The sequence below is a fragment of the Fusarium redolens genome, assembly GCF_020744475.1.
Source record: "Fusarium redolens strain MPI-CAGE-AT-0023 chromosome Unknown BKA55scaffold_19, whole genome shotgun sequence".
In the NCBI taxonomy this organism is placed as follows: Eukaryota; Fungi; Ascomycota; class Sordariomycetes; order Hypocreales; family Nectriaceae; genus Fusarium; species Fusarium redolens.
Genome location: NW_025763682.1, coordinates 323,299 through 349,033, shown reverse-complemented (window position 1 = coordinate 349,033; position 25,735 = coordinate 323,299). Strand labels below are relative to the sequence as shown.

The following is a 25,735-nucleotide window of genomic DNA, read 5'->3' as shown; positions in this document are numbered from 1 at the left end:
GGTTGGCTCTTTTTAATTATAATATGCCAGTTCGGTTTCGCTTACTTAACACATACGTAACTAATAAATTACATCGCACGTATGTTACTCATCCCGGAAATATGATTTAGGTGAATTGCGTAATGTCATAACGTATACCCACAATCGTTGACCGACTGTACTGGCCTGCATTGCCGCTAGTTCTGTATTTTCTTCTTTTGGCCAAGCGCCAAATATTGAGGTAAGCCATTTCCGTGGAAATCTGCATCTCTAGTAGTTGAAATATAGCAATACAAAGCTCATGCAACACTTCCAGTTGATTCAATGCGCACTAACCCCGGGTCGTTAGCCCGTAAACATTGGTTGCAAAAGGGTCTTACTTACAAATACACAGGGTAGCATCACGAATCAGTTCATTCGATGTCAAATCCCAACCATGAGTACGTCATGCCGTACAGAGGATCGCAGGCCCCTATAGTCAATTTTGGACTTGAGTTTGGGTATAAATAGACGTCCATGAGACACACATCCTCAAGAATATCTATAACCCTTCACACACTCCTGCAATCAGCATACTCGCCCAGGCTTTATCACACTTCCCACTTTATCTTAACAAAATGTCACCCGCCGAAGTCGAGGCTAACGGCTGGACCGCTGTGCCTGTCAGCGCCAAAGAAGTCAAGGACTCAGTCGGACAGCTTGGAGCCACGCAAACCTACACTATCCAAGACATCGTTTTCCCCTCTGACGACAAACTCGTGTCTGAAGCTCAAGCCTTTGTCAAGGCACGTCTGAGTCAAGAAGCTTATAACCACTCTATGCGGGTTTTCTACTGGGGTAAGGATCAATATTTGTATTCGACATCTTGAGAAAGACATTGCTGAATCCTATCAGGATCCATTATTGCCAGGCGTTTGCTACCCAAGCATGCAGAGGCCTTGTCCCCATCCACATGGGCGCTGACATGCCTTCTGCATGATATTGGTACTGCTCAGGCTTACTTCACTTCAACTCGCATGTCTTTCGATATCTATGGTGGTATCAAAGCAATGGAGGTGCTTAAAGTCCTCGGTGGGAGCAACGATCAGGCCGAGGCGGTCGCCGAGGCTATCATCCGTCATGAAGACATGGGCGTGGACGGTACAATTACCTTCCTCGGCCAGTTGATTCAGCTTGCTACGCTGTATGACAACGTTGGGGTGTACGAAGGTATTGAAGATTTTGGCAGCTGGATTGACGAAGCCACTCGTGATAACATAAACAAAGCAATTCCTCGTCACGGTTGGTGCTCTTGGTTTGCCTGCACAGTCCGCAAGGAGGAGACCAACAAGCCTTGGTGCCATACTACACACATCCCTCAGTTCGATAAACAGATGGAGGCAAACATTTTGATGACACCATGGGAGTAGACAAAACATATCACAGATGCCTAGTGGTATATGGATGTGGTGATAATAAATTTTCTACAAACAATCACTGCTGAAGTCTTGTTTATTTTGTTACAGGCTATGGCCTGGGGCGTTAAAACTATATGTGGTAAAGGTGTCAAGGAGAGGGGTGTTTTACAGATTGCCCTGCCAAGGCTTTCATGACAAATCCTGCATGAAGAAATTTCTCATTGATACCAAAACAGGGAAGTACTAATCATGTCAACGTCTCTGTCTGTTCAGGCATTGAAGTCGAGACGTGAGGTCTTCCCTCGGCCATTTTATGTTTAGCGTCACATCCACGTCTTGTTCTGTACTAGCGTGAGATTTATGCTTGGAACTAGGCCAACAGCACTAAACTGAGAATAGTAAATAACTGAGCTTTTGTGGGATTGTAGCATAGATAACCAATGAGAGTCCATTGCATAACACATGTTGATGACGTTGTGATCGGTCCTCACGGAGAAGAAAGAATCCTGTCGATATAGACCTTTCCACAATCAGGCCACGAGCCAGGGCTGCTGTACTCCCACAAACCCATCCTTTTGGATACACTCATAAGATACGCTTTGATGACCAAGTCACGGACGCGCAAGTGCTGGAGCTGCAAGCAACGCCGCCTCAAATGCGACGGAGGGTTGCCCCACTGCCTGAAATGTTGGAGCCACGGTGTTGAGTGCCTCGGCTACAAGAAGCCTCTGGTCTGGGTTGACGGAGTGGCTCGGCGAGGGCCTATGAAAAATCGGACTTTTGGAGATGCCCAAACTCAGCCACTATCGCAAAGACCTTCGTTACAAGGGTCGACATCAGTTATCTCTCAAGGACAGCATCACCAGAACGAACAGTTGACAAAAGCGTCCGGAGGTATTCCGATGCCAGTGGCCCTTGTTGAGCCTCTATTCAAGGATTTGAGTTATACGTCAAGATTCTTTATCGACTATTGTTAGTTTTGGGTCAGTTCTGTATTAAATATCTCCCACTGACTTGCATCCAGTCTCAAATTGCATTTGCCCAACTCTGGTCCTCCAAGATCTGTCAAACAACCCATATCGTAATGTCATTCCCTGGATCAACACACCAACTGTAGCAAGTGCTATAATGACAATATCGTCCTGCCACTACATTCAGTATGTTACGAACTGCCCAATGGCGGAGTTGTTACCACAAACCAGAAATGGAGCAGTTCTCTCCGCTCTATCGAAACCCGTTTTAGGCAGTCTAAACACACGCAGCGGATCAATAGTGAACTACTATTTACGGTCCAAAAGCCATTGTCTGGGGTTGGTCTCTGCAGCATTGGCAAGACATAGAACTACTCAGGATCAACAGTCCCTGCTCATCACCGTTGTCCTCCTTGCCTTCCTGGATATTTTTGAGAGCGGATCTGGTGCTTGGAGCTATCACATTGAAGGTATCAAGAAGATGCTTGAAGTTGGAGCCATGACGGGTACATCTTCTTCGGATAATAACCTTCAGAATCTTCTCCACGAGGCTGCCATGTGAGTGATTTTGTGTCAGAAGCCATTTCGATACTTGTGATTTGAGAAACTAAAAGTCTTGTCCTAGTCTTCAAATATTTGGCTCGTCTCTTGCAAAGCCTGGGGTTCTGACCAGTGCGTCCACACTATCTTCCATGCGGACTCCAGCTTTCTCTACCATCACGCCAATCGGATGCCCTATCGAAATTTTATCGACTATTGAGATCTTTGCCTCTCAAAGACGGCATGACTTTGTTTTCGCTGAACATACCACCAACATTGCCGTGCTTGAAGATGCACTGCATCGGCTGCGTTCATATGATATCGTATCGTGGGCTATGCATAACACTACAGAAGTTTCGAAAGTATCATCCGAAGATTTGGTGCGACTTGGTACTATTTGGCAGCTCTCAGCTGACATCTACGCCTGCCGTATTCTTGCCTGCCTCACCGGGTGTAGTCTCACATCTGAGTCACTACAGGTTCAAGATCTCATAGCAGAGTACGCATTTCTCGAACGAGAGGACGATGAGCTGATTAAGTGTCTCATATGGCCAACATTTATTGCCGGAGCAGCAAGTACAACCTATGAAACTAGAGCTTGGGTGCTCAAAACTTTGGATCGGATCTGGAACACAGGGCATTGTGCCAACACCAAGAATGCTGCAAATGTTTTGGGAAAGCTCTGGGAGAAATACGACCAGACGAATCCCAGTTCTTCGCATACATATGGCACTTCTCATGCAACTGAGTACTCGTCGATGGGTTACTCTGCCTGGGACTGGCTCAAGGAGCTATCAAGTCTGGAAGGCTCTTGGCTTTTCATGTAAAGATATAACTACTAAAGTCATACTCAACCTCATAATCCCCAGCATCCACATCACTATCAGAAAGCTCATACTCTTGCTGGTTCTCCCCATCATCCTCTTCGTCCGCAGTAAAACCATAATCTTCCTTTCGAAGCTTCTTCTACGCCGCGATAGTTGGCTTGTGAGTAAGATAAAACGTCAAATTGAACAGCGACACACAGCCATCATCAGACCTAGAAAGTCTGGCCGATAGAACTGACCAGGTCTGTAGCCATATCCATCACAATAAAATGGATAAAGAATACGATGCCTTTTTGGGGTCACGACCTTCTGACCGCGCACGAACATAGGAGAGTCCATCGAGGTTAGTGCAAACGTTGCGCCCATGCTGCATCCGCAGACATTGAAACTCTGTTCACGGAGGCCATTCTCATCGGTCATACAGGGCATAGGCTTCGAACACGTCACCAATCTCGCAGCCAGGCTTGAGAGCATCCATAGCAGCCTTCATCTACAGGAAATTGACCTCGCGCATATGCCTAGCGAGCCTTGTAATGCCGCCCAGCGGTATTGTATGCATCAAGCAGACGTGACAATGCTTGCAAGCAGCCCCGTGCTCCAGTGTGGCTTGTCGCTCAATCTTTGTTCTGCCAGTTGCGTAACGAGTCAAGACGGCCTTGTTACCAGACACTAGGATATTCTCGTTGGCCGATCCATCACCGCCACCCTCATAAACAGTGCCAGCCAATTCACGCCAGAAGTCGCCCTCGTAAGCGCCCGGCTTGGCGACTTTGAGGGCACGGATGAGGGAGAAGTCTGCGAGGTATGCGATCTTGCCGATCTTAGCATCTCCGTCTCGCACTTGACAATGTGCAGCCCACGACCCAACAGAGTACTATGGTCGACAAACGTTGCAAGTCCTTTAATAGCCTCGAGGATCAGCTTTCCAACCCGGAGATTCAGAGTGACCGAGTGAGGCTCGTGGTTGTTGAGTAGTATAATTGAGTTTGAGGAAGATGAAAGGAAGTACTAAATACTTGTGTGATTGACCAAATCCTTCTAGTGAGAGCTACATGGACAGATCTTATATACAAAGGTCGGCGACAGAAAGAGGGGTCAGGGTAACACTGTAAATTACATCATAACTCCCTACAGTCTGGAATGTAAGGTGAGTAGGTACTGATGCAGACTACGTATTCAGGATCTCAGACATTTTACATTGGCGCCTGTAATCCAGCACGCAAGGAACTGATATACGCAAATTACTAACCTGCTCGGAGGAAAGACCTGGCGACAGTGGACGAGAACCATTTTATTTTCTGCTTTTTAAATATATGCTCTATCATTTTAGTCATGGAAAGGCAGTTCCTTTATCTTACAGTCTCGATTTGCAGCATAACAAAGCCTTCTCATAGGTTTTAACAGAAGAATTTCTCGGTAGTGCTCAAGGATGAGTTCTCACAGTTACCTTCTGAATTGTGTCCTGACGCTACCGTATTGTGATTTAGTTGGCCATTCTGTCAGTCTGGCATTAAGCCTCTCTATGTATAAACTATGAAAAGTATACAGAAAAACAAAGAGAGTTCCCACAGGTTATAAGAGAATCTTCCAAGGGCCGCTGAACAATAAGTAACGTTTTGGATCTTTGCTTCGTCCTTATCCCAGCTCACATCACGCCCACTCTTAACTACCATCTCATGGCTATGCTCAGGATCCACCTTGCCATGAAAGCGAACTATAAATTCGCCTATATAAGGAGCTTTATCCTCGCTTATGTGGTTACGTTCGGTTGTGTAAGAATTCCTCATGGAATCCTGACCGAAGGATCCAGCAAATGCGTTAAAGGGACCTCTCCATTCGAATTCAGCTGAATTCGGATCGAAGCTGCCGGAGAGCATAGTGTTGTTCCCAGGTTCTACCAACACGGGATTCCTTCCGCTAGAGTTGGTCATTGGGGCTGTGAACTGGCTGCTGTCCGTTGCTCTGTAGACTCCAAGTCCATCATATACGCATTCGAATTCGTATCCGTCGTCCGTACTGGTCACGTCCTGTACCCTGCAGGTTGGATTATTACGGCTCACAGTATCGGACGGATTAAGCCCGTACATGACTTCATTATAGTGAAAATCTGAGACAGTTTCCATGGCGAGGTTAACAGACGGCGGAAGAAATGTGTCGTCGCGATGTGCAAGAAGTTCTTGCTGGTTGACGCCCTTGGGCCATCCATATAGAACGCCAATGAAGGGGTTTTTTGGGCGCGGCACAAGAGGTCTGCTATTCCCTGCAGCGGAATGCATAGGATCCAGTATAGACAGTACGCCAGTCAGCTCCCAGTTGACCGTACTCTCTGACTCCTTGCAAGTGCCATTACAACGATCGAGCTCGATTGAAATTTCCTATTCTTGAGTGTTAGATGACAGCCATTTCTCGTTTCTGGTTACAGGGACTTCTCTCCACTTACTATTGTTCCATTGTAGAATGTGCCAACCCAACGATGCAGCCAGACTGGACTGGTATGACCAACTTCCATCCGACATGCATCATTGCGTGCTTTTTCCTCGGGGCTAGGACCACTGTCACTACTGTCGCCGTCACTGCTTCCTCCGCCACTGCTTGATCCACCGTCATAGTCACCGCCGCCTCCTCCACCTCGACGAGCCTGCACGCAAAGTGCACTTGCAAGAAGCGTAACGATCAAGAGCTGAAAACGAAGCGTGCTGAGATATGCCATTTCGATGATAGTTTATAAGCAGCAAGCTGGAAGGCTAGAGAAATAAAGAGACAGTAGAAACGTGCCAGCGATGCGCAAGGTAAGCAGATTTCTCCATGGACGAAATTTACGCCGGTTGCGCTAATTAAATGCTCGCGGAGGCGGTCTTTCCTCCCGCCTTATGCAAATCTTTACCCCCGTCACTTCAGCCGCACCAAGCATTCGCCCAATAGCACTGGTTTTAAATCCCTTCATTTAACGTTATGCTTAATTTAAGCTAGTTAATGACTAAGACATGTGATCAACGGGGCTCCCACTGGAACGGCGCCCGGGCGCTGCGATAGCGTTTTTATAGGTCAAGACATCATCCATTAGTCAGAGCTATCAACGCGTTCAGCATTAGGATTAAACAACAGATAGTTATAGGTCTTAATATTAAGTAAAGCTTTACATATAGAAAGAGTACTATATATATTGCCTTGACTGAGCATGTGTATGCTCTTTAGCTTGCTGCTCAATCTCTTTTATACTACATTAGGCATCTTGCTTGGGATTGGTTTTTACCTGACTTTTTACCTGACTTTTTACCTAAGTGTTAATGTATTTAGTTTTTGCAAAGTCCTAATTAATATATGCTATAATCTCTTCCTTAGTCTAATCTCTAATAGGCCTAGATAACTAATAACACTAGCTATTGTATTTATAATCTAAGTAATAAGTATATAGCTTTTTATTATATTATTGTAATAGGTTAATTGCCTTTTACTATAGCTAGTTTAATACTTAAAAATTCTAGCTAAGTCTTAAGTATATTATATGCCTTACTATATTATACTCTAATTATAATATATTTATTAGTAAATATTAAATCATTAAACCCCTGTTAAGCTCCCAGACCTGGAATATATAATTAACCAGGTAAAGCAGTTTTCGCTTATATAGTTATGACTCATCCCCCACCATGCTTATATTTAGTACATTCCCAACTTCGAACACATGCCCTACCTCTAACTTCAAGCATTACGCGCCTTATCGAAACCACAATTCTCTCCAAGAATCAACATTAAATCAACTACCTTAACTCCACTTCTGTTCCCATGGAACAAGAAAACTTTACTAAGGCGCGATACGCCGCCATGATATGGAACGCACCACTGTCTGAAACCCGCGCAGCAGAGCTTCTTGACCACCTCCAGCTGGTTGACGGTTGTACTGTTATTGACTTGGGTTGTGGGTGGGGAGAGATCCTTCTTAGGGCAGTTTCACGAAACAGAGAGAAAATCACTGCGGTCGGAATTGACACAGATGCCGCGCATTTAGAACGAGCTCGAGAACTAGCTGAGGATCGAGGGCTCAATGTGGAGTTCAATCAGCAACCTGCCAGCGAGTATACTGGGCTTGCAAGTAGAGCTATCTGCATAGGCTCGTCGCATGCGCTTGGGGGCAGTAAAGCGATGTTCGACCGCTTATCCGAAATTGTCCCAAAGGGCAGAGTTCTCGTCGGCGATATGATCTGGAATCAGCCTCCAACCAATGCAGCCCTGGACCTATTTGGTAGTGATATTCTCACACTAGCTGAGTTAGTCGCTGCGAGTCGAGAGACTGGATGGGAGGTTTTAAATCTGGGGGTAGCAGACCAGCGTGAGTGGGATGATTTTGAGTCAAAACATCGAGCAGGCCAGAGAGCCTTGATCCTTGAGAGTCCAGAGAGTCCTTTCAGGCAACAGCTTAAGGAGGAGTTGGCGAAACGAGAAAGGGATTACCTTACTATTTACCGTGGCCTGTTAGGTTTTGCTTTCCTTATTCTCGGTCGATAATGGGCTAGACTTGGTCAAGGCGAGATGTCACTATCTCTAGTAATAAATCTTCGTGTTAGATTGTCTTTTTATCTTAATAAAATGATAAGTTAGAAGTTTTATTTATCTGACCCTCTATAAATATATACTTTTTTAATGCCTAACTATAAACTTTAATTATATAACCCTTAATTATTATAATAAGTTAAAACTTAACTAATTAAAGTTTCCTTAATGCAGCTAGTAATAGGTATTTAATTATACTTAGTAAGAGGAAATATTAAAGAAGCGCTGATGTTATTCTTATTTAGAGGGTTAAGCTCTTGTTATAGATCTCTAAATCAGGCTTGAGGACATGAATGTGCTATTTAGTTGTCTATAAGACCAGGCCCAGCTTAGTATTAACTAAGTCTGTGGCTAAGCGAGATATACTTCTATGCCAAGCTTCTTACTATGCTGTAAGCTATCCTGGAATATTTTTACAAGACAGGCTTGCTTAGAAGTGACTTACTTAATTGTATGCTATCAATTAGAATAAGAGAGAGATATTAAAGGCTGGGAAGATGTTTAAGTGGGAGTAATATTATAATGTTAGTTAGCGCAGGTTAGTGGCATAGTAGTGTTAAATAACACTGTAGTTATCCCCTCGACTATGTTAAGGTACTTGCTGATGTTGTGTTTAAATGCTTTAATTAAGCTTACGTGAATGACTACCTAAAGTATTAAGACACGGAAGTCCTCGCGAGTCTCTTGCATAACCTCAACGAGTGTAATCAGTATAATATCTTAATCTTGGGACCCTTAGACATTGCAAAGTCTACTTTCCTAAATTCTCTTATCAACCATCTCTTATTCGAGTGTCTTCAAGATGCCCTTAAAGCCCCTGGCTTCCATTGGGCCATTTCGTCATCCTTCAACTTTCCGGCCATGGTCAATCAGAAATGGGAAATTATTAAAGTTCAAATTGGACAGTCCCATTCTCACCTTAACAAGTTTCCGGTTGACGATTCTTTATCCCCTCAGACCTATATGGCTTATGCCCTGCATATACATGGTGTAACTATTTGCTTAATTGACACGCCAGGGTTTGGTGATATGCGGGGCCCTGAGAATGATAAGGAGCATATAAAACGCTTCGATTATATATTCAAGTCAATCAATAAAATAAGCACTATCCTAATTCTGTCAAGGTCTAATGGATGTAGGCTTATGGCACACTTTGACTATTATATGACTGTACTTTTATCTCTTTTATATAAGGAAATAAAGCCTAACATTGCTTTCGGCTTTGTGGATGCTTGCCTTACGAACTTTTCGCTGGACCTATCAAATCTACCCCTTGAAGCCCTCCTTGACAGAGAAAAGACTGAAATTAAGCTAGGCTATGGCAACAAGTACTTCTTTGACTCTGCAGGCTTCCGCTATCTGACTATATACAAGGTCAAGGGTCAGAATTTGAGTGATCAAGTCAACTATGGTGAGATATTCAAGCATTTAGCCCAAGAGTCCAGACGCCTTGTCAAAAGCACCATCGGAAGGAACCCTCACGAGTTAAAGAAAACCTTGGGATTGGGGAGGGCGAGATCCTATATCAAACAAGTCATGCACGCAGCCAATACACTTGACATACTCTTGGAAGTCACTTAAAAGAGATTAGAAGCGGTTGAGACCCGTTTCGAAGAACTAAGGATAGAACAAACGGTACTTCAACGTCAGCTTGAAGTTCAAGTTGTTAGGCCAGTGAAAAGAGATTATCCTAGTCCATGCCTTGCATGCGGCTATGTCGAATGCATAAAATCTGGAAGCAGTGACGGTGGCGTTTAAGTCGCAGGGCATAAGACCTGCTATAACAATTACTTCGGAATTAATAGCGCAAGTGGGTTTAATAACACTTTCGGAGCTCCTGACCTTTTAGTTTGTGAAGGTTTTAGGAACCCTGGGGGACTTTGTTGCAACTGTGGACATCGCGTGAAACATCACATTTACAGAACTTATAACTTAGTTTATAAGAGAGGACGAATTAAAATCCCAGGCTTAACTAAGCAATACCAGTGCAATGCTTCTTAATAATAATTATTATTATTATTAGCCTACTAATAATTAAATTTATATATAAAAACTATAATATTAATTAGATATAAGTTATATAATAATTAAAATAAATAGGTATTAATAATTAATATTTTTAATATTATAATAGTTATAATAAGTTTAAAATAAGTATTAATATTAGTATATAAATATCTAATATTAATAATTATATAATAAATTTACTTTAAGGTTGTTTCTTTTATAATTATTTAATAAAGATATTTATAAATATAAATTAATTTACTATAGCTAATTAAAGTATATTCTTAATATATAAAGTTTAATAATAGTTATTTTTTATATTTTTTATATTTATAACTTATCCTTAAAAGTTATATTTAAGTATTTTTAAAATTTAATATAATTTAAATATTTATTACTTATATAGGTAGTAAAGCTTTATTAAGTTAAATTATTATAATTAGCTGCTTTAATTATAGCCTAAACCTAGCTATATATATACTAGCTAAAAAGCCTTACCTACTTATTAGCTAGTTTTAGTCTTTTTCTTTTAACTTACTTTAATAGCTACTTTTTTATTAACCCCTATATTATATTATACTTTATTTATTTATTATATAATAAGCTATTTAACCTAACTTCTAATTATAACTATTAATAGTATTATAGCTATATAATTATAATACCTATTACTTATAAAAGCCTATAACTACTTAAAGCTAATAAGGCCTATTATATAACTTAAATCTTTATTTTAAATATACTTTTAAATAAAATAAAAAAGATAAAAATAATACAATTTATATAATAATTATAAATTTAAAAAAGACTTAGTTTAATAAGGATAATATTAGCTATATTAGGCTAGTAACTTTTAATTATAAAATTGTTTTATTTATAAAGACCTATTAATTAATAAAGCGTTTTTTAAATTTAAGATATAAAGCCTAACGGACTTAAAATAAAAGTTATATAAAGGAATATAGCTAAGTAGAAGGGAGAGGAAGTTTATAAAGGCCCTTAAGGTAGGGAGTATATATAATAAGTAGTTTTAAGATATTTAGTAAGAAGTAAAGAAAGTATTAAAAAAGACTAAGAACTTAAAATAAATAAACTAGGATAGTTATAGTTTTAAATTATAAAAGTATAATAATAAGGGAAATAATATATTATAATTAAGGATAGAAGTAGAGAAATTAAAAGGTTGTTTTTTTAGTTTTTCTTCCTTACTTTTAACCTTGTAAAAGGCTATCTAGGTTTTTAGCTTTTTTATCAATAACTTAAATAAAAAGACCTTTATAATAAGCTATTATATTAAAAGTTAGTATTAAATAAGGTTTATTTACCTTAGTAATATAATTAAAGCTTTTACTAATAATACTAATAAAAAACACTTTATTATAATTATTTATATTAATAGCCCTTAATACCTAGCCTTTAATAATACTAAATAACTTAATATTTTTATATAATAGTTATAGTTTCTAAGGGATAAACTAGTCTATTCTAGATTTATATTAGCAAATAGAGTAAGGCATAATGCTAACTAATATAAAGTATTATATCTCTTAATAATTAAGTAATATATATTAGGCTTATTAATGTAAAGAAGTCTTATTAATAGCTAGTAAGCTAAGTTTTATTTAATATTAAATAAATAGATATATATATATATATTAGATAGTTTATAATATTTTAAGCCTGGCTTATAGTAAGTTATAAGTTTATATTATAAGTTAGGTTATAAGGCAGGGTATATGTAATATAAGTGCCTTTTACTATTTAGGTTATAATATCCTAATTACTTTAAATATATTTAAAGTTTTAAAATTATAATACAATATTTTAGTCTTAAATTTATTTAGTTAATACTTTTAATATTACAAATATATAAAATAACTAAAATACTTATTTAGTTATTATTATAATAAGTATAGTATATATATGTTAAATACCCTTTTTTAAATTAATATTTTAAAGTTTATAATTTATAATAGCTATAAAATATAATGAGATAGCTAGTATTTTTAATAATATTAAATTAAGTAATATAATTATAAATAGCTTTAAAACTAAATATTATATTAATAATACTTAAATGATAATAAGTTTAAGTTAATATATATTAGATATATTATAAAAAGAAAGTAAATATATACATCTTAAAGATGAGATTTATAAAAAGAAGGAAATTATATTAAAACATAATAAAAGGAAAGTACTTATATTATATATATCTTATTTTACTTTAATTATTTATATTATAACTTATAAAGAATTATAAATTATTATAAAAGCTTATAATAGGCTTATAATACTACTAATTACTTATATTATATAAGGCTTATTATATTATAAGCTAATATAAAATATATATATTAATAATACTACTTTATATTAGTAAGCCTTATAAATATTACTTAAGTATTTAGAAATATAATATTTAATAAATACTTAATATAATAGTTTATGTATTTTATAAATATAAATATAATATAAACTAATTTACTTAATTAAAATTGCAATTATTAAAATAGGCTATTATAATAAAAGTAAATATTAAATAAGGTTTATTTACTATAATAATATAATTACTATATTAACTAAGTAATGTAAATACTAGCTCTTAGTAATTATATTAACCTGTATTTTCTTTACTTACTTAAAAGACTACTTCTTAATATTTTAATTTATATAGTATATTTAAAGCTATTTTTATTAAATATAATAATGAAAAAGATGTTTAAGAATTTAATTTTATTTTTTTTACTTAAAAATATATTATTATAATTTAGCTAGCTAATAGTAGCTTATAGTTATAAAAACTTTAAGGCCATGGCCATGCTATAGTATTAATAATACTTATAAATTTTAAAATCTAGGCATTACTATCTAAAAATAGCAGCACCTGACCTCGATTAACTTATCGTAGGAAATGTGTTAAGAATACGGATAAATATCACAACTCGGCAACCAAAGTTGTATTCTCGCTCAACTCTGACTTTATAATATTGTCCTGTAAAGTCAGGCTATACGAGTGAGGGAGACTAGTAACGAAACATCTTCATAAGTGTACAAGGATCGCAAGGGTAGTTAATTCCAAGCCAACCGTGCTACCTAAGCCGAAGCCTGACATCTTGGGAAGCCTTGATTTTAGTAACAGCTTGCATATAACGCATCCCTTCAATACAAAATTTGATTCTAAGAGCCTCTTTGGACCGGGCTTGAGAGTCATCCTGCATGAAGATATAACTTTAATAAAAGTAAGCTTTAACAAAACGTCTTGAATTCAGATTGCTACTGTAATTGGAAGAAATATAAGACATCTACTATACAGACCATTGCCCCAAATACATAGAATAATAATTAAATATATGTGGCTTGTGAATGGGAGGAAGCGAATTGTTAAAGGAAAACCTCCTGTCGAGTATTTTGCAGGCTTTGCACGACCCCTTAAAGATTCGATCTTTCCATATCTCTCGATCACTAGAAGCCTAACACCTTCATAAATCCTGCTTCGCTTATGAAAAATCGCCTAATGAACGTCTTTAGGGTTGCTGCGCCTGTCTGGAATGAATATTGATTTGCATATTGGGCAGTCGACATGGTGTCTCTGAAACCAGGAGTCAATGCAATCCGTATGGAAGACATGTTTACATATCAATCGTCGGACACTGTCCTGGTCCTTAAGAACTTCGATGCATATTGCACTATACTGATATCAGTATGGGTAGGAAAATCTCTCATTTCAACTTAGAACTTACCAGACTTCAACCGAACTAGGCTGCGTTGGAGTCCACTTCGCCTGGTTGTTAGACCCCTGTACTATTCCATATTTTTCTGGTGGGCTTGCGTTGTTGAGGATCTGTAGATGGAAAGGATATCGTGATTTTATAATAAAGCTAGCTTTGTTAACGTGGACATGAATCGCAAAACTTTGAGCGATGTGCGTACAAGATAATAACTATCAATAATAGACCGACGATGCTGCCTATTACCCCAAGAAATGCTACAGGCGTACTTAAGGCAGAGGCATTGCGGTAACTAGTTAAATTACCTGGAGGAAGATAAGGCATGAATAATCGTTTGAAAGCGACTTCCTATTAAAGTCCAAGTAATTTTCAGTAGAAAGTGGTGTTATATAAATGCCGTATTTCGCGTTGTTTTGTTGTCTCTAAGTGACCAGTCATGGCTTCTATCTCTTTGAGCGGCATAAGGCTCCGGCAGGTCACTCGCCCCACATTGCTTACTAACAACACTAGTACCTGCGGGGTACGTGAAGTTCTCGTCAGACAGCTTCTTCATTCAACACAGCCAAAATCATCAAAATCCTCATACAAATTGACCCTAACGCGTCTTAATTAAAACGATGAGCTCCCAAGAGATACCTGATTATATAGATGATCACAGCTTTGATACCCCGCCTTTGAGGGCGGCTGATGACCCCACCGGCGTGCCTAATTTTCCGCCCGAAGAGGGCTGCGGTGATGATTTTCAACCTTTTAACCTAGAATATCGTGATTTCAAGATCAACCCTCTACCCAAGGAACCACTTGAATTATTCCAGCTTTTCGTACCTATTTCCCTTGTACAGTCATGGATTAAATACACCAACAGCTGGGTCACTCACTTACTTGAAAATGGCATTATTGACAACTGGAATACCCCCCTTTCCAAACAGTCCCGCATTCTCAAGTGGGAAGGCATCTCTACTGCAACAGCTTATGTATGGCTTGGGGTCCTTATTTACCTAGGAATTCATAGGGAAATATCGATCAAAGACCATTGGAAGACCCCTAGCCTAGGAGATCAGCGCCCTCTTCACTCAATCATCAAGTTCATGCCGTTACGGAAGTTCGAGCTGATCACGAGGTATTTCCGCACTTTTGACTACACCAAGCTCGATGTGAGGGATGAGAGCGACCTTCCAAAGACCTTCCAAGCGGCTGAAGAGTGGTCTAATCACATACAAAGCGTGTCTATCGAGCTCTATTCTCCAGGGACTAACTTCACTGTAGATGAGTGTATGATCCCTTTTACAGGCAGATCAAAAGAGACAACAGTCGTCAAGAATAAACCCACGCCCGTGGGGTTCAAAGTCTGGGTTATCGCCCAACAGGGCTTCTTTCTGCAGTGGCTTTGGCACGTGAAGGCATCACCATATAAGGCTGTTATAGTCGAGCTACCTACACCAACGCCGTATGGCAAGAAGGGAAAGCTACGGACCGAGATTCCTCTCAACAATACACAAAGCGTCGTGGTTCACCTACTAAAAAGGCTGTCAACGCAGACACATCACGTCTTCACGGATAACCTCTTCTCGTCGCCGCAGCTCTTCCGCCTTCTTCGGCAGCTTGGCCACGGTGCCACAGGCACGGCACGCCCTAACTGCGGCATCACCACCGAGATGAAGCATATAAAAGAGACCGGAAAAGCTCCTGACGGCATAGCTTTGCAATATAATAAGGTATATTTGATCCCGACACAAGATAAACAGGTATGGACAGCTTTACCTGTATTTCCCTTACTAATTTGTCCTTTTCCTTTCTCCTTAGGTCATCCAAATCGCTTGGAAAGATAGCAGCATCGTGCTCTTCCTTTCAACTGTGCTTAGCGGAGCCCCTCACGAGCGCACACCAAAAAAGAGGAAAAAGCCCGCCAAAAGAGGCACAAAGGCAGAGTCACAGCGCCTGCAGCAGGTCTTCAATGGTGATAGCTTCAAGATAATCCCTATTCCTACTGTTGCCGCTCAGTATAACGATGAAATGAATCACGTTGACCGCGGCGATCAGATACGGTCTTATACAACATATCAGCACCGATTCCGGCGCGGTCCTTGGCAAGCGTTGCTTTGGTCTTTCCTCCTTGAAGTCGCACTTGCGAATAGCTTCATTTTACAGAAGAAAACACGGCAGCCTCGTTGGAAGCCCTATAGCACGCTTAAAGCTTGGAAGGAGTGCATTTATAATGCCATTTTCAACAGATACGCAACTGAAAGTCACATAAGGAAGAGAGGCCGTACAGGAATGGAAGAAGACATCGAGGATACAGAAGCACGGCAAATTCACCTACAAAGAGATATCAATCATGTCCATCGGGGCATACATTCAAGCTGCCTAGCTTGCAAAGGCTTCCGGCAGGGTCAGGCCCGACCCTTTAAAAGGAAGAAGGAAAAAGGAGGTTATCTACAGCCGATATCAGGAAATGAACGAAGGGTGCAGACCGTGTACGGCTGCAAAGTATGTGATGTAGCTATTTGTAACACGGCTGACTGCTGGTACTTCTATCACACGCAAATTTAGGTGTGTGAGAATGTACTTCAAGTAGCGCTCATTTTGATAGGTCCTACACCCCTGTCGTGACCCCGCCGGAGCTTTATGCCGCCTGAAGAGATAATGTCTCGGACATATGATCGTAAGTTTCCGACATAAACAACCCACCAGGGCGAAATGACCCACACCACGAATAAGTCAAAGGTCATCATGGAACTATGGCTCAGGCGCTTGTTAGCGGCCTTTTGGTCGCGTATTGGGTGAGAGCGTCGGTAGTTGTTAGTCGAGATATCGGTGGTCTCATGTATTGTCCTAGCATATCTTGCCGCTCTTTCCCGACACCATGATTATGATGCTCATCGCCACGAATGTTCAAATAGAGTTCTCTTTGGCCTGACCACATCACCTGAGGCTTGGTCAGGTTCTTAATCATATGTGCAACATGCGGGGTCAGTTAGATATAGAGGAGGCTAGTGGCAGCCACTACGAGTCCTGTGACGCGATGACAGCCATCTTAGCGTCTAGAGATATGACCACAGGTGAATGCAATTTAACAGACAAACCAATCCAGATCAACGGGTGAACCTACGGGAAAGCTGTAACGGCCTCGGACCCCATTCCTAGAGAGGTTACGTTCGCTACCAACAAGGGGCGTGTCTTAGCACTAACTCGTAGGAAAGAGAGGCTTCACGGGTCTCAGGAGGCCGCGCGAAACCTCTGAGCTTTCATAGGGTGAAGCTCATGGGTAACTTCCCGACTACTATGGGCTGCAATGGGTATAGAACCTCACATGCCTGCAGGGGGTCAGTTTAAACTGCGGCCAGAGGTTCGTTTGAACTTGGTCGAGCTCAGTGATCATTTTTAGCCAATCTACTGGCAGACCCCGCGGAGATTAATCTGAGGTGCGCGTTCAAAAACCGGGATCACCTGCTATTGGTATATGCCCCTAGTTAGCGATTAATTCCACTATCAACCTCATCCCGGTTAAATTTATAGAAGTTGAAGATAGGTAAATGTATTTAATTAACCCAATTTTATTATAGCGTTGATTGTTTTAATTTCACTGGGATGTCTTTAAGATAGGTCACTGGCTAAAGTTTTGAATAAGGGCAGCAATTTAAAGCAGCACCTATAGTTAATTATCTAGAAACCAGCCACCTTTACAAAAACACTAAAAATAAGAAATTATAATTTATTAAATAAAAAAACAATATTATATTTTTTATATTAAATAAAACTTATATTAATAAATAACTAATTAAAAATAAATATAAAGATTCTTATAATTTAAATTTCTTATATAATTTACTATTTATATTAGTTATAATACTTTTTATATTTATTTATAAGCCTTTAAAGTAATTTGTATTATTATAAACTTAGTACTTTTATTATAAATAACTTTTTTTTACTTTTTTATAGAAATATTTTTATTATTATAAATATATTATTATAATTTCTTTTTTTAAATATATATTCTTAATTAAATAATATTTTAATTAAATATTAATTTTTAAAATAATATCCTAATAATTAAGTCTTATAAACTAATTATTAAAATAGGTTAAAGAGTTTAATAAAGTTATATAAATAATTAAAAAGTCTTTAAAAAACTAAAATTCCTTTTTTTAACTAAGTAAATACTTATAATAATAAAAGCTACTTATAATAATTTAAGTTTTAAATAAGTATATTAGTTTATAATAAGTTTATATTTATAAATTATATAGTATATTATACTTATTTTAACTCTTATAATTATATATTTTTATTATACCTTATAGTTTTCTATTAATTATAAGACTCTTACTTTATAATTATACTTATAATTATAATTACTTAAAAAAGATTATAATTAAATTTATAATACTCTGCCTAAGATTATAACTATAACTATAAAATACTATAAGTATATAAAATATATTTATTAGCACTTTATAAATTATAACTTGTTAGCTATTAATATGATTTCTTTACTATAATATATTTAACTTATTTTATTAACTATTTATAGATATAATACTATATTTTACTTACTCTATACCTTATATAATCTATAAAAGTAAACCTAATGTAAATTAGTTTACTTATTTAAAATACTAAATTATTATAATATTAAGTAATTAATACTTATTATATTTTTTAATACTTAAGTAATATGTATAAGGATTATTAATATAAAGAAGTAATATTAATAAGTAATAATCTATAGTTTTTTTAATATAAAATAAATATATATAGTAATTTATAGTTATAAGTTAATACTTATATATAAGCTCTAAGTCTAATTATAAGTCTAGTTAATAGCTTATAATAGAAATAAGTTATTATTTAATTAGAGGAAATTAATAATATCTATATAATATAGCTATAGAGATATAATAAGCTACTACTTATATAAGTAATTATGAAGATAAATAAATATATTAGCTTTATTAATTGTACTAAATTTAAGCTTAAAGAAGACTGTTTTATAATAGGCTTTATAACACCTTATACTACTGCTTATTATATTATAAGCAAGGCTTTATACTTAAGTGCTATATAATTAAGTAGCTATTAGAGAAGATAGGCCTTACTAATATTAGAATTATAATCTTTTTTTAATATATAATTAGTAAGACTAAAATTGTTTTAAAACTTATAACTTAGAATGGGTTTAAGTATAGTAATAATAGTTTAATAGTATTTTAGCTACTTATTTTACTAAGTATTTTAATAGCTTTCTTTTTAGCTTTAATAAGCTAATATAATTAATACTTAATATAAACTATAACTTAAGAGAACTAGCTAATTTATTTAATAAGTAAGATAAAGGAATTAAATAAATAATAATATAAATTATCTTAGTAATTTATAATAAGAGGTGCAAGATTAGGCTCTATAGCTAGGCATAAAGTAACTATTCTGAGTTTTCTAAGTATCTAGTTAAGGCTAGTATTAATTCAATCTCTATTAGTCTGGATAGTTTTATTGCGGTGAAGAGGCATGTGGTAGCTAGTGAGCAAGCTTGATGCCTAAGTGGGAGGAGCAGGCAAATACGTGCTGATGTATATTTGCAGAATTACGATTAACTGTGGGCTTGTAACTAGAGGCTAACTTAGAATGTATTATGGCACAGGACGGGGTAGTTATAGTGCTGAAACTTGGACCGAATAAATTTGTTTTATTTGTAACTTTAATAATTACAGTGGGTCGGCAAAAGTCCCAACACATGGCTAAAATTGGCCATATTAATTAAATTAAGTATATAAATATTAAAATAAAATATTAAAAGGTTTTTATTAGTTTTATTATAATTTTAAATAGCTATATACTAATAAATTTAATAGTATTTTTTATTAACTATTTTCTAAGTATTTATAATAACTTAATAAAATATTAATAAAATAGGTTTTTTATAAGTATTATTTTAATATATTAAAATTCAGGCTTTAAATTATAAAATTTTTAGTTTTTTTACTTTATAATAATTTTATTTTATATTTATATTCTTATTTTTAAATATAAGAGAAAGCTTAAAATCCTTAAGTTTTTAAGAATTATAGCTTTTTTTAACTTTCTTATAATATAATATAAAATTATATAAAATAGTTAATTAACTTTTACTGCTTAACTAAAGTTATATAGCTATTATATTATATTATAAAGAGCTTTATATAATATATATAAGCTTAATAAGCTAGTAAGTAAGCCTTTAAATAGTAGTAATATAATTTAATATTTACTTATATTTAAATTATAATAATAATATACTATTAAGTTATGTATATTATTTTTATTATTTTCTTTTATAGTTTAACCTTTTAATTATTATATTAGGGTACTTATAGTCTTATAGCCATTTTATATAGCTTTTTATATAAAAGTTAAAAAACGGGGCCTAATTTGGTTATATGTCGGGACTTTTGCCCAGGGCTGTAAAAAAGATTACATTACTAGTCAACTCTAACGCAAGTAGCTACTAGATAGTAGATTGCCTAGCAGATTATAAAAATCCAACCTGTCTCACGACATTCTTGGCTTAATAACTCCGATGGATCCAGTCAATAGTTTCGCTTAGTTCATTCGCTGACTTGGCTACATGTGCCTCCTCGTCACTGTCCAACGGCATATGAATAGTACTCATAACTCCCTTCTTCCCGAGGACCGCGGGCAAGCTGAAATAGCAACCAAAGTCAGGTTGGAAATGACTTACGGGACAGACATTGCGCTTATCCAAGAAGATAGAGGCACACAAACTGGACACAATAGAGCCAAGCCCAAAAGGAGTCGAACCCTTAGCTCTGATTATGCTCTGCGACCAATGCTTGCATTCATCCGCAAGCTTATCACGGTCAAGGATGTTAGGGGGGATGGCTTTGTTGATGGGGACGCCACCAACTGTTGCCGCTGACCATGCTACGACCTGGGGGTTTCCGTGTACGCCCACCACGTAGATATCTATCGAATTAGCCGCAATCTAGAACTCCATTAGCCCAACTTCAAAGAGACCGCAGGATCTATATGTACTCACTCCAGCCCGCATGGCTACGAGCCCACGGAGCCGCACCGAGTCTAGGAACGTTCCTGAGCCCAAGACTTGAGATGTCGGAAGTCCGGAGAGTTCATGGGCGAGGGATGTGAGCAGGTCAATAGGGTTTGAGACGACAAGCAGGACTGTGTCTAATCTGAACGGTTTCATTGTCTCGACTACTTCCCGAACAATTGACATGTTCCGGGATATCTGGTCGATAGTGGTTTGACCTAGGGAACATGAAATGAGCCCCGCACGGTCAATCACAGCAAGCAAACAGATCGTTTCCTATTTGATTGCTTACCTATCATGTGCTTGGATCCCGCTGTGATAACCACAATGTCGGCCTTGGCTGCCTCATGGTGTGAGGCAGCTCGCACGCGCGTGCTGCTGTTACAACTATAGGCCACATCGGAAAGGTCACGGACTTGGCCGTCTCTCAAATCGACATCGATGTCGACGAGGAGCAACTCGCTCACGAAAGAGGTAAGGATGATGGAGTATGCTGCGGCGCCTCCGACCTGGCCCACGCCGACAATTGCGATCTGAGAAACCGAATTCATGGTTCTGGAGAGCTGTTCCAACTACCAGAGTGATGTTTTTGTATTCCCGAGATCCCCACGTTGCTTTTAAGAGGGCCATTCCGCTGCATATCCTGTAGAAGCCCAGGGTCCAGCCTTCCGAACAAACCGGGGCATCGCCCGCACGCCGCATGGGACAACCACCTGACCCTGATTTCTTACTTTCTTAGCGCACAACTAATAAAAATAATATAAGCACACCTTTTTATCTATTGAGGGCACCTAGGTTGTTAGGACCCCGCTTAATGCAAGCTCTGATTAACGATGACGACGATGGCATCAGCCACGACCAGCCCGCCTACAACCCAGATCCGTTCAATCAGGGAATCCATACTTCCACGAACCTTGTCAGAGGCACGGTGCAGCAATCAAAAAGTACCTCGGCTTTTTGCTTATGGCTGATTACAACACCAACACCACCGTACTAATAACATATACGTCTACGTACAGGTTGCTTTCGTTACTGCGCGTGCATGATGCAACGAATTCATCTGGTTCCAATGAGTGTTATGTTCACAGGTTTTCGAGGCCTTTGGCCATTGAAATTGTGGTAGGGGCGGTGGGGAAGGAGATGGACCGGAATGTCCAGTTTGGTAATATTTTCCGGTAATAGCTTAAGGATGATCGCATCCCGTTGATGCAGTGGCATGTGAGATTGAAGTTAGCACATAAGGGAAGCATGCGAATGGTTCGGCGGTTGAGAATCTTCGGGGATGGAGAATAACTGTTCCTATTGAACTATTGCTATTGGCTGCTTATGACTTGGGATGATTTATATGTTGGAGGCACCTAAGGCTGAGGAGAAGAACTCCTGTGAACTCTGGGTGTTTTCAAGGTGATTCACTATGAACTTCTTTCCAACTCCACAGCTGCTGGTGGCCACTCCCAAACTGTTACCAGAACTCGACATCTCTCCATGATCTGATTCTATGCACGGGGCGGGTGGCAGAACGAAACTAAATGATATTAATGCATTGATCCCGTCAAGAGGAAACAGCAGAAAGCAAAAGAGACTGGTAATATGAGGATCTACATAACCCGGACGTCTTACAATCATACCTTGCTTTTTCTTTGCTACAGCCACGAATGCGTTGGCATGTTCGAGATAGGCGCCTTTGGTTTCATTGAAGAACACGCGACCAGAATAGTAGTCTATTGTGATCTGGAGGATATAATGCAACGGGTCAGTATCCCCAAGCGTCGCGATTGGTTCGTCAGACGCAGCGAGTCATTGTCTGATGTTCTGTTTGATGACGATGTTTGCAGTAATGTTTTGCCCTGATGACCATGTTTCTGATTTCAGCAGTGCAAGTTTGCGCTTTATTGGCAGTGCAGCCACTCTTATCTCATCCTCTAAATCTCTTATATTCATAGATATCTGGCCTGTCGTGTTATCCCCTCGAATTAGTCGAGGCTCCATTAAGCATAGCGCCCCACCTCAGTAATACGTGAGAAAGCCTTCTTAGTAAGTAAATACAGAAAGAAATATATTACTAAAGTGAGGCCAACGTTTGTAACGCCTGTATTATGAGGACTTCGACGAGGGTGAAAATCGGTGTAAAATAATGCACGTTTTAACTTTTGCGAATTTGTTAAGTACATATCCCTCCATTGACCTGACTGGAGGCTTAATACATTCAAGGAGATAGGTTTCGCCTTCGTGATTTTAATGTAATCCTAACGAGCCCTCTTCGGTATTACGCCATACGCTACCGAGGTGAATGTTGCCCTATACACCATCAAAGACCACTCCATGGACGCCCCCACCTAACGCACCACCAAAATTTTGATCCTGCCATATAAATTCAAAATACCATGCTTAGTATATAGTTCTAGGTAACTCTTTCACGGACCTGGTAGTCTAGTGCTTGCCCAACGCTTGTTATCCTGTTATCGAATGACGGCCTTGGCTGAAACGCGGAGCTGGCTCTGCGAGAAAGCGTATCTCAGAGCCTTTTGCTTCATAACAGAAGGAATCATATTTTCTTCTTGGCTATTTAAAATACGCTAGTGGACTGAATACAGACATTAACACACACGACGTTGCATCACAGCAAGACAAAAATCGACCTATCGCGTTAGCAAAAAAAGAAGAAAAAAACCTGCAGATGCTTATCCTTCTAGCACCAAGTTCATCCGCAGTAGACAATAAGTTACCGAAGCAAATACACAACTTTAAGCCAAGAAATCAGCAGTTGAATCGCATAGCATAAAACAAGATAAGAAGCATAATTACAGTGATCTGCGGAAGAAGGCCTTAATTGGAAATCCGTGAGTGTAACCGGCGGGCTTTTATGCGGGCATTAATGAGACAAGAGCACAAAGCAAGGTATCAAAATGCCTGGGCCTCAAAATGCAAAAGTTAAATAGGGAAGCATTGCGGCATAGACTTGAACTGCATCTTAATCGAGAAATATCTTTCCAAGGAGAGAAACAAGATGTGTCGATTTCTCGCCGTTTTCCTTGGTAATCAAGCAGTGGTGAGGTCTTTATTTAGAACTTGAAATAATAACAACAAACCCTATTTTACCGAGGAACAAGGTTTTAAGATTTTCCTTGACATGAGACCGAATCCTTTCTAGAAAAGTTTAACTTATTAACCTGAAAATGTGGAGATCTTATCAAGGATATTGAACAGCGGTACCTAATGAAGATTCCCAGTAAGGACCGCATTATCGCTAATAGTATCGATCCCGGCTTTTAGTTAACTTTGTATTTTTCTGATGTGTAGTTAAGGTCTTATAGTTGATCTGTTGTTTTCGCTTATATAAGCTGCATTCTTGGGTGTTTGCCATGTGAACTGTTTGATTGACAGATCGATATCCTTGTACTTATGTATCTATAGATCAGACGGTTTGCTTAGGGTGCTTCCTGGGCTTGAGCCTTCCGCCTGAGCCGACTAAATTTTGGCTGGCTAGGGCGTGGGTATCATTGTGCGCTTGTAAAAGGTGGAAGGATGTTTTTGTCTTTACTGGTGTAGCCGCAGCGCCGACGACCACTATCAGGACTGTAGGTATCGCAACTATTGTCTTGATGGCTTGAGTGGGTAGCGAAGGGCAATCTCCGGGCGACCTTTTAGCTTTGCAGTGACATCTCCTCTGGCGGCAACTGGTTGTGTATGGGTGAGGCTTTTGCAGTTGGGGGCCTGATTGACCTGGAAGGAAGAGGATAATATCACATGCGCAAATAAGGAGTCTGCGTGGAGCCTTCGACATAAACTTTCGAGATCAGACCACAACAGGCCAAGGCCGATGCCGGACCATGGTCACGGCGCAAGATTGCTAACGAGAAGTTCAAGCTATGTGAGCCAGATATAGGCTTAAGGTGATTTATAATATAAATCCGGCAGTTACGCGCTTCGTGCATTTTGGAATGATAGACTAAGTGGTCTGATTAAGAAACCATCAAGCAATCATGACGACATTAAATAATACCCCACCCAGTCGAGACGACCAAACCCCAGCGCATCCAATCGAAGAATGGCTCCAATGGATTCCCATAATCACCATTATCGTGGTTTTTTTTATCTTCTATATCCTACTTCTATACAAGTATGTCGTGCCCTGGTAGACAAATAAGAGCATATGGTACCGGAGCTAACAACAAGGAAGTATTAAGTTCAGAACCCTTACTAACAACCCGCTCGCGAGCTCAACGGAGTCAGAGAGCGTACAATCTTCGAGCAGCACAAACTCCGAAGTGAACAACTTGCAACAGCTAGACTCAGTCGCTCCACCGCGGATGTATAAGCAAGTAACAACAGAGATAGAAATCGAGGGCCCAGGACAACATTGGGCCTGGCCCGACGCGCTCGTAATCTGGTAAGCCATTTTCAATCATCAGACAGATTCATTCTTAAATTAACTGGTCTTATTATATAGCGCGATATGCTTAGAAACTATGGCGGATAGTGATACCGTCCGTCGGTTACCCTGCGGGCATACATTCCATTCAGGTTGCATTATTCCATGGTATCTGGGGCAACATTATACCTGTCCCTTATGCATATCCCACTTTATACCATCGGAGCATGCATCCATCAGAACAAACAGATGAAAAGCATACGGCGTGGTGGTTCACCAACACTGAGTAATCATGACCTCACGAACTGTCAC

General features: G+C 38.7%; 6 protein-coding genes across 6 annotated transcripts; 3 read left to right on the top strand and 3 right to left on the bottom strand.

Annotated features, from left to right (window-relative positions):
- Positions 1 to 531: 531 nt before the first annotated feature.
- Positions 532 to 1,537, top strand: BKA55DRAFT_624510 (uncharacterized protein). The gene is made up of 2 exons (XM_046196822.1): positions 532 to 816; positions 874 to 1,537. The coding sequence occupies exons 1-2, from the start codon at positions 597 to 599 to the stop codon at positions 1,386 to 1,388; spliced, it is 735 nt and encodes a 244-aa protein (XP_046043879.1). The 5' UTR covers positions 532 to 596; the 3' UTR covers positions 1,389 to 1,537.
- A 337-nt stretch (positions 1,538 to 1,874) lies between these two features.
- Positions 1,875 to 3,771, top strand: BKA55DRAFT_580846 (fungal-specific transcription factor domain-containing protein). The gene is made up of 3 exons (XM_046193989.1): positions 1,875 to 2,348; positions 2,401 to 2,905; positions 2,973 to 3,771. Exons 1-3 carry the CDS (start codon positions 1,979 to 1,981, stop codon positions 3,712 to 3,714), a joined length of 1,617 nt encoding a protein of 538 aa, XP_046043878.1. The 5' UTR covers positions 1,875 to 1,978; the 3' UTR covers positions 3,715 to 3,771.
- A 1,463-nt stretch (positions 3,772 to 5,234) lies between these two features.
- Positions 5,235 to 6,424, bottom strand: BKA55DRAFT_523883 (uncharacterized protein; the record flags this gene model as incomplete). The annotated part of the gene is made up of 2 exons (XM_046188672.1): positions 5,235 to 6,089; positions 6,155 to 6,424. 2 exons carry the CDS (start codon positions 6,422 to 6,424, stop codon positions 5,235 to 5,237), a joined length of 1,125 nt encoding a protein of 374 aa, XP_046043877.1.
- Positions 6,425 to 7,414: 990 nt separating this feature from the next.
- Positions 7,415 to 8,360, top strand: BKA55DRAFT_580841 (SAM-dependent methyltransferase). Its single transcript, XM_046193988.1, has one exon. It carries the CDS (start codon positions 7,501 to 7,503, stop codon positions 8,218 to 8,220), a length of 720 nt encoding a protein of 239 aa, XP_046043876.1. The 5' UTR covers positions 7,415 to 7,500; the 3' UTR covers positions 8,221 to 8,360.
- Positions 8,361 to 13,533: 5,173 nt separating this feature from the next.
- On the bottom strand, positions 13,534 to 14,430 carry BKA55DRAFT_580840 (uncharacterized protein). Its single transcript, XM_046193987.1, has 3 exons — positions 14,206 to 14,430; positions 14,016 to 14,153; positions 13,534 to 13,961 (listed from the first exon to the last, which is right to left on the bottom strand). The coding sequence occupies exons 1-3, from the start codon at positions 14,325 to 14,327 to the stop codon at positions 13,787 to 13,789; spliced, it is 435 nt and encodes a 144-aa protein (XP_046043875.1). The 5' UTR covers positions 14,328 to 14,430; the 3' UTR covers positions 13,534 to 13,786.
- A 6,005-nt stretch (positions 14,431 to 20,435) lies between these two features.
- Positions 20,436 to 21,782, bottom strand: BKA55DRAFT_653329 (lactate dehydrogenase/glycoside hydrolase). The gene is made up of 3 exons (XM_046197366.1): positions 21,344 to 21,782; positions 21,040 to 21,269; positions 20,436 to 20,985 (listed from the first exon to the last, which is right to left on the bottom strand). Exons 1-3 carry the CDS (start codon positions 21,600 to 21,602, stop codon positions 20,548 to 20,550), a joined length of 927 nt encoding a protein of 308 aa, XP_046043874.1. The 5' UTR covers positions 21,603 to 21,782; the 3' UTR covers positions 20,436 to 20,547.
- Between the last annotated feature and the right edge of the window lie 3,953 nt (positions 21,783 to 25,735).

Coding starts and splice junctions, on each gene's coding strand:
- BKA55DRAFT_653329 (XM_046197366.1), bottom strand. CDS start 21,602: ATGAATTCGGTTTCTCAGATCGCAATTGTCGGCGTGGGCCAGGTCGGA. Junction 21,270..21,343: donor GGGATCCAAGCACATGATAG/GTAAGCAATCAA, acceptor CATGTTCCCTAG/GTCAAACCACTATCGACCAG. Junction 20,986..21,039: donor TCGTAGCCATGCGGGCTGGA/GTGAGTACATAT, acceptor ATGGAGTTCTAG/ATTGCGGCTAATTCGATAGA.
- BKA55DRAFT_624510 (XM_046196822.1), top strand. CDS start 597: ATGTCACCCGCCGAAGTCGAGGCTAACGGCTGGACCGCTGTGCCTGTC. Junction 817..873: donor TATGCGGGTTTTCTACTGGG/GTAAGGATCAAT, acceptor GAATCCTATCAG/GATCCATTATTGCCAGGCGT.
- BKA55DRAFT_580840 (XM_046193987.1), bottom strand. CDS start 14,327: ATGCCTTATCTTCCTCCAGGTAATTTAACTAGTTACCGCAATGCCTCT. Junction 14,154..14,205: donor TTATTGATAGTTATTATCTT/GTACGCACATCG, acceptor TAACAAAGCTAG/CTTTATTATAAAATCACGAT. Junction 13,962..14,015: donor CCTAGTTCGGTTGAAGTCTG/GTAAGTTCTAAG, acceptor ATATCAGTATAG/TGCAATATGCATCGAAGTTC.
- BKA55DRAFT_580841 (XM_046193988.1), top strand. CDS start 7,501: ATGGAACAAGAAAACTTTACTAAGGCGCGATACGCCGCCATGATATGG.
- BKA55DRAFT_580846 (XM_046193989.1), top strand. CDS start 1,979: ATGACCAAGTCACGGACGCGCAAGTGCTGGAGCTGCAAGCAACGCCGC. Junction 2,349..2,400: donor AAGATTCTTTATCGACTATT/GTTAGTTTTGGG, acceptor ACTTGCATCCAG/TCTCAAATTGCATTTGCCCA. Junction 2,906..2,972: donor CTTCTCCACGAGGCTGCCAT/GTGAGTGATTTT, acceptor GTCTTGTCCTAG/TCTTCAAATATTTGGCTCGT.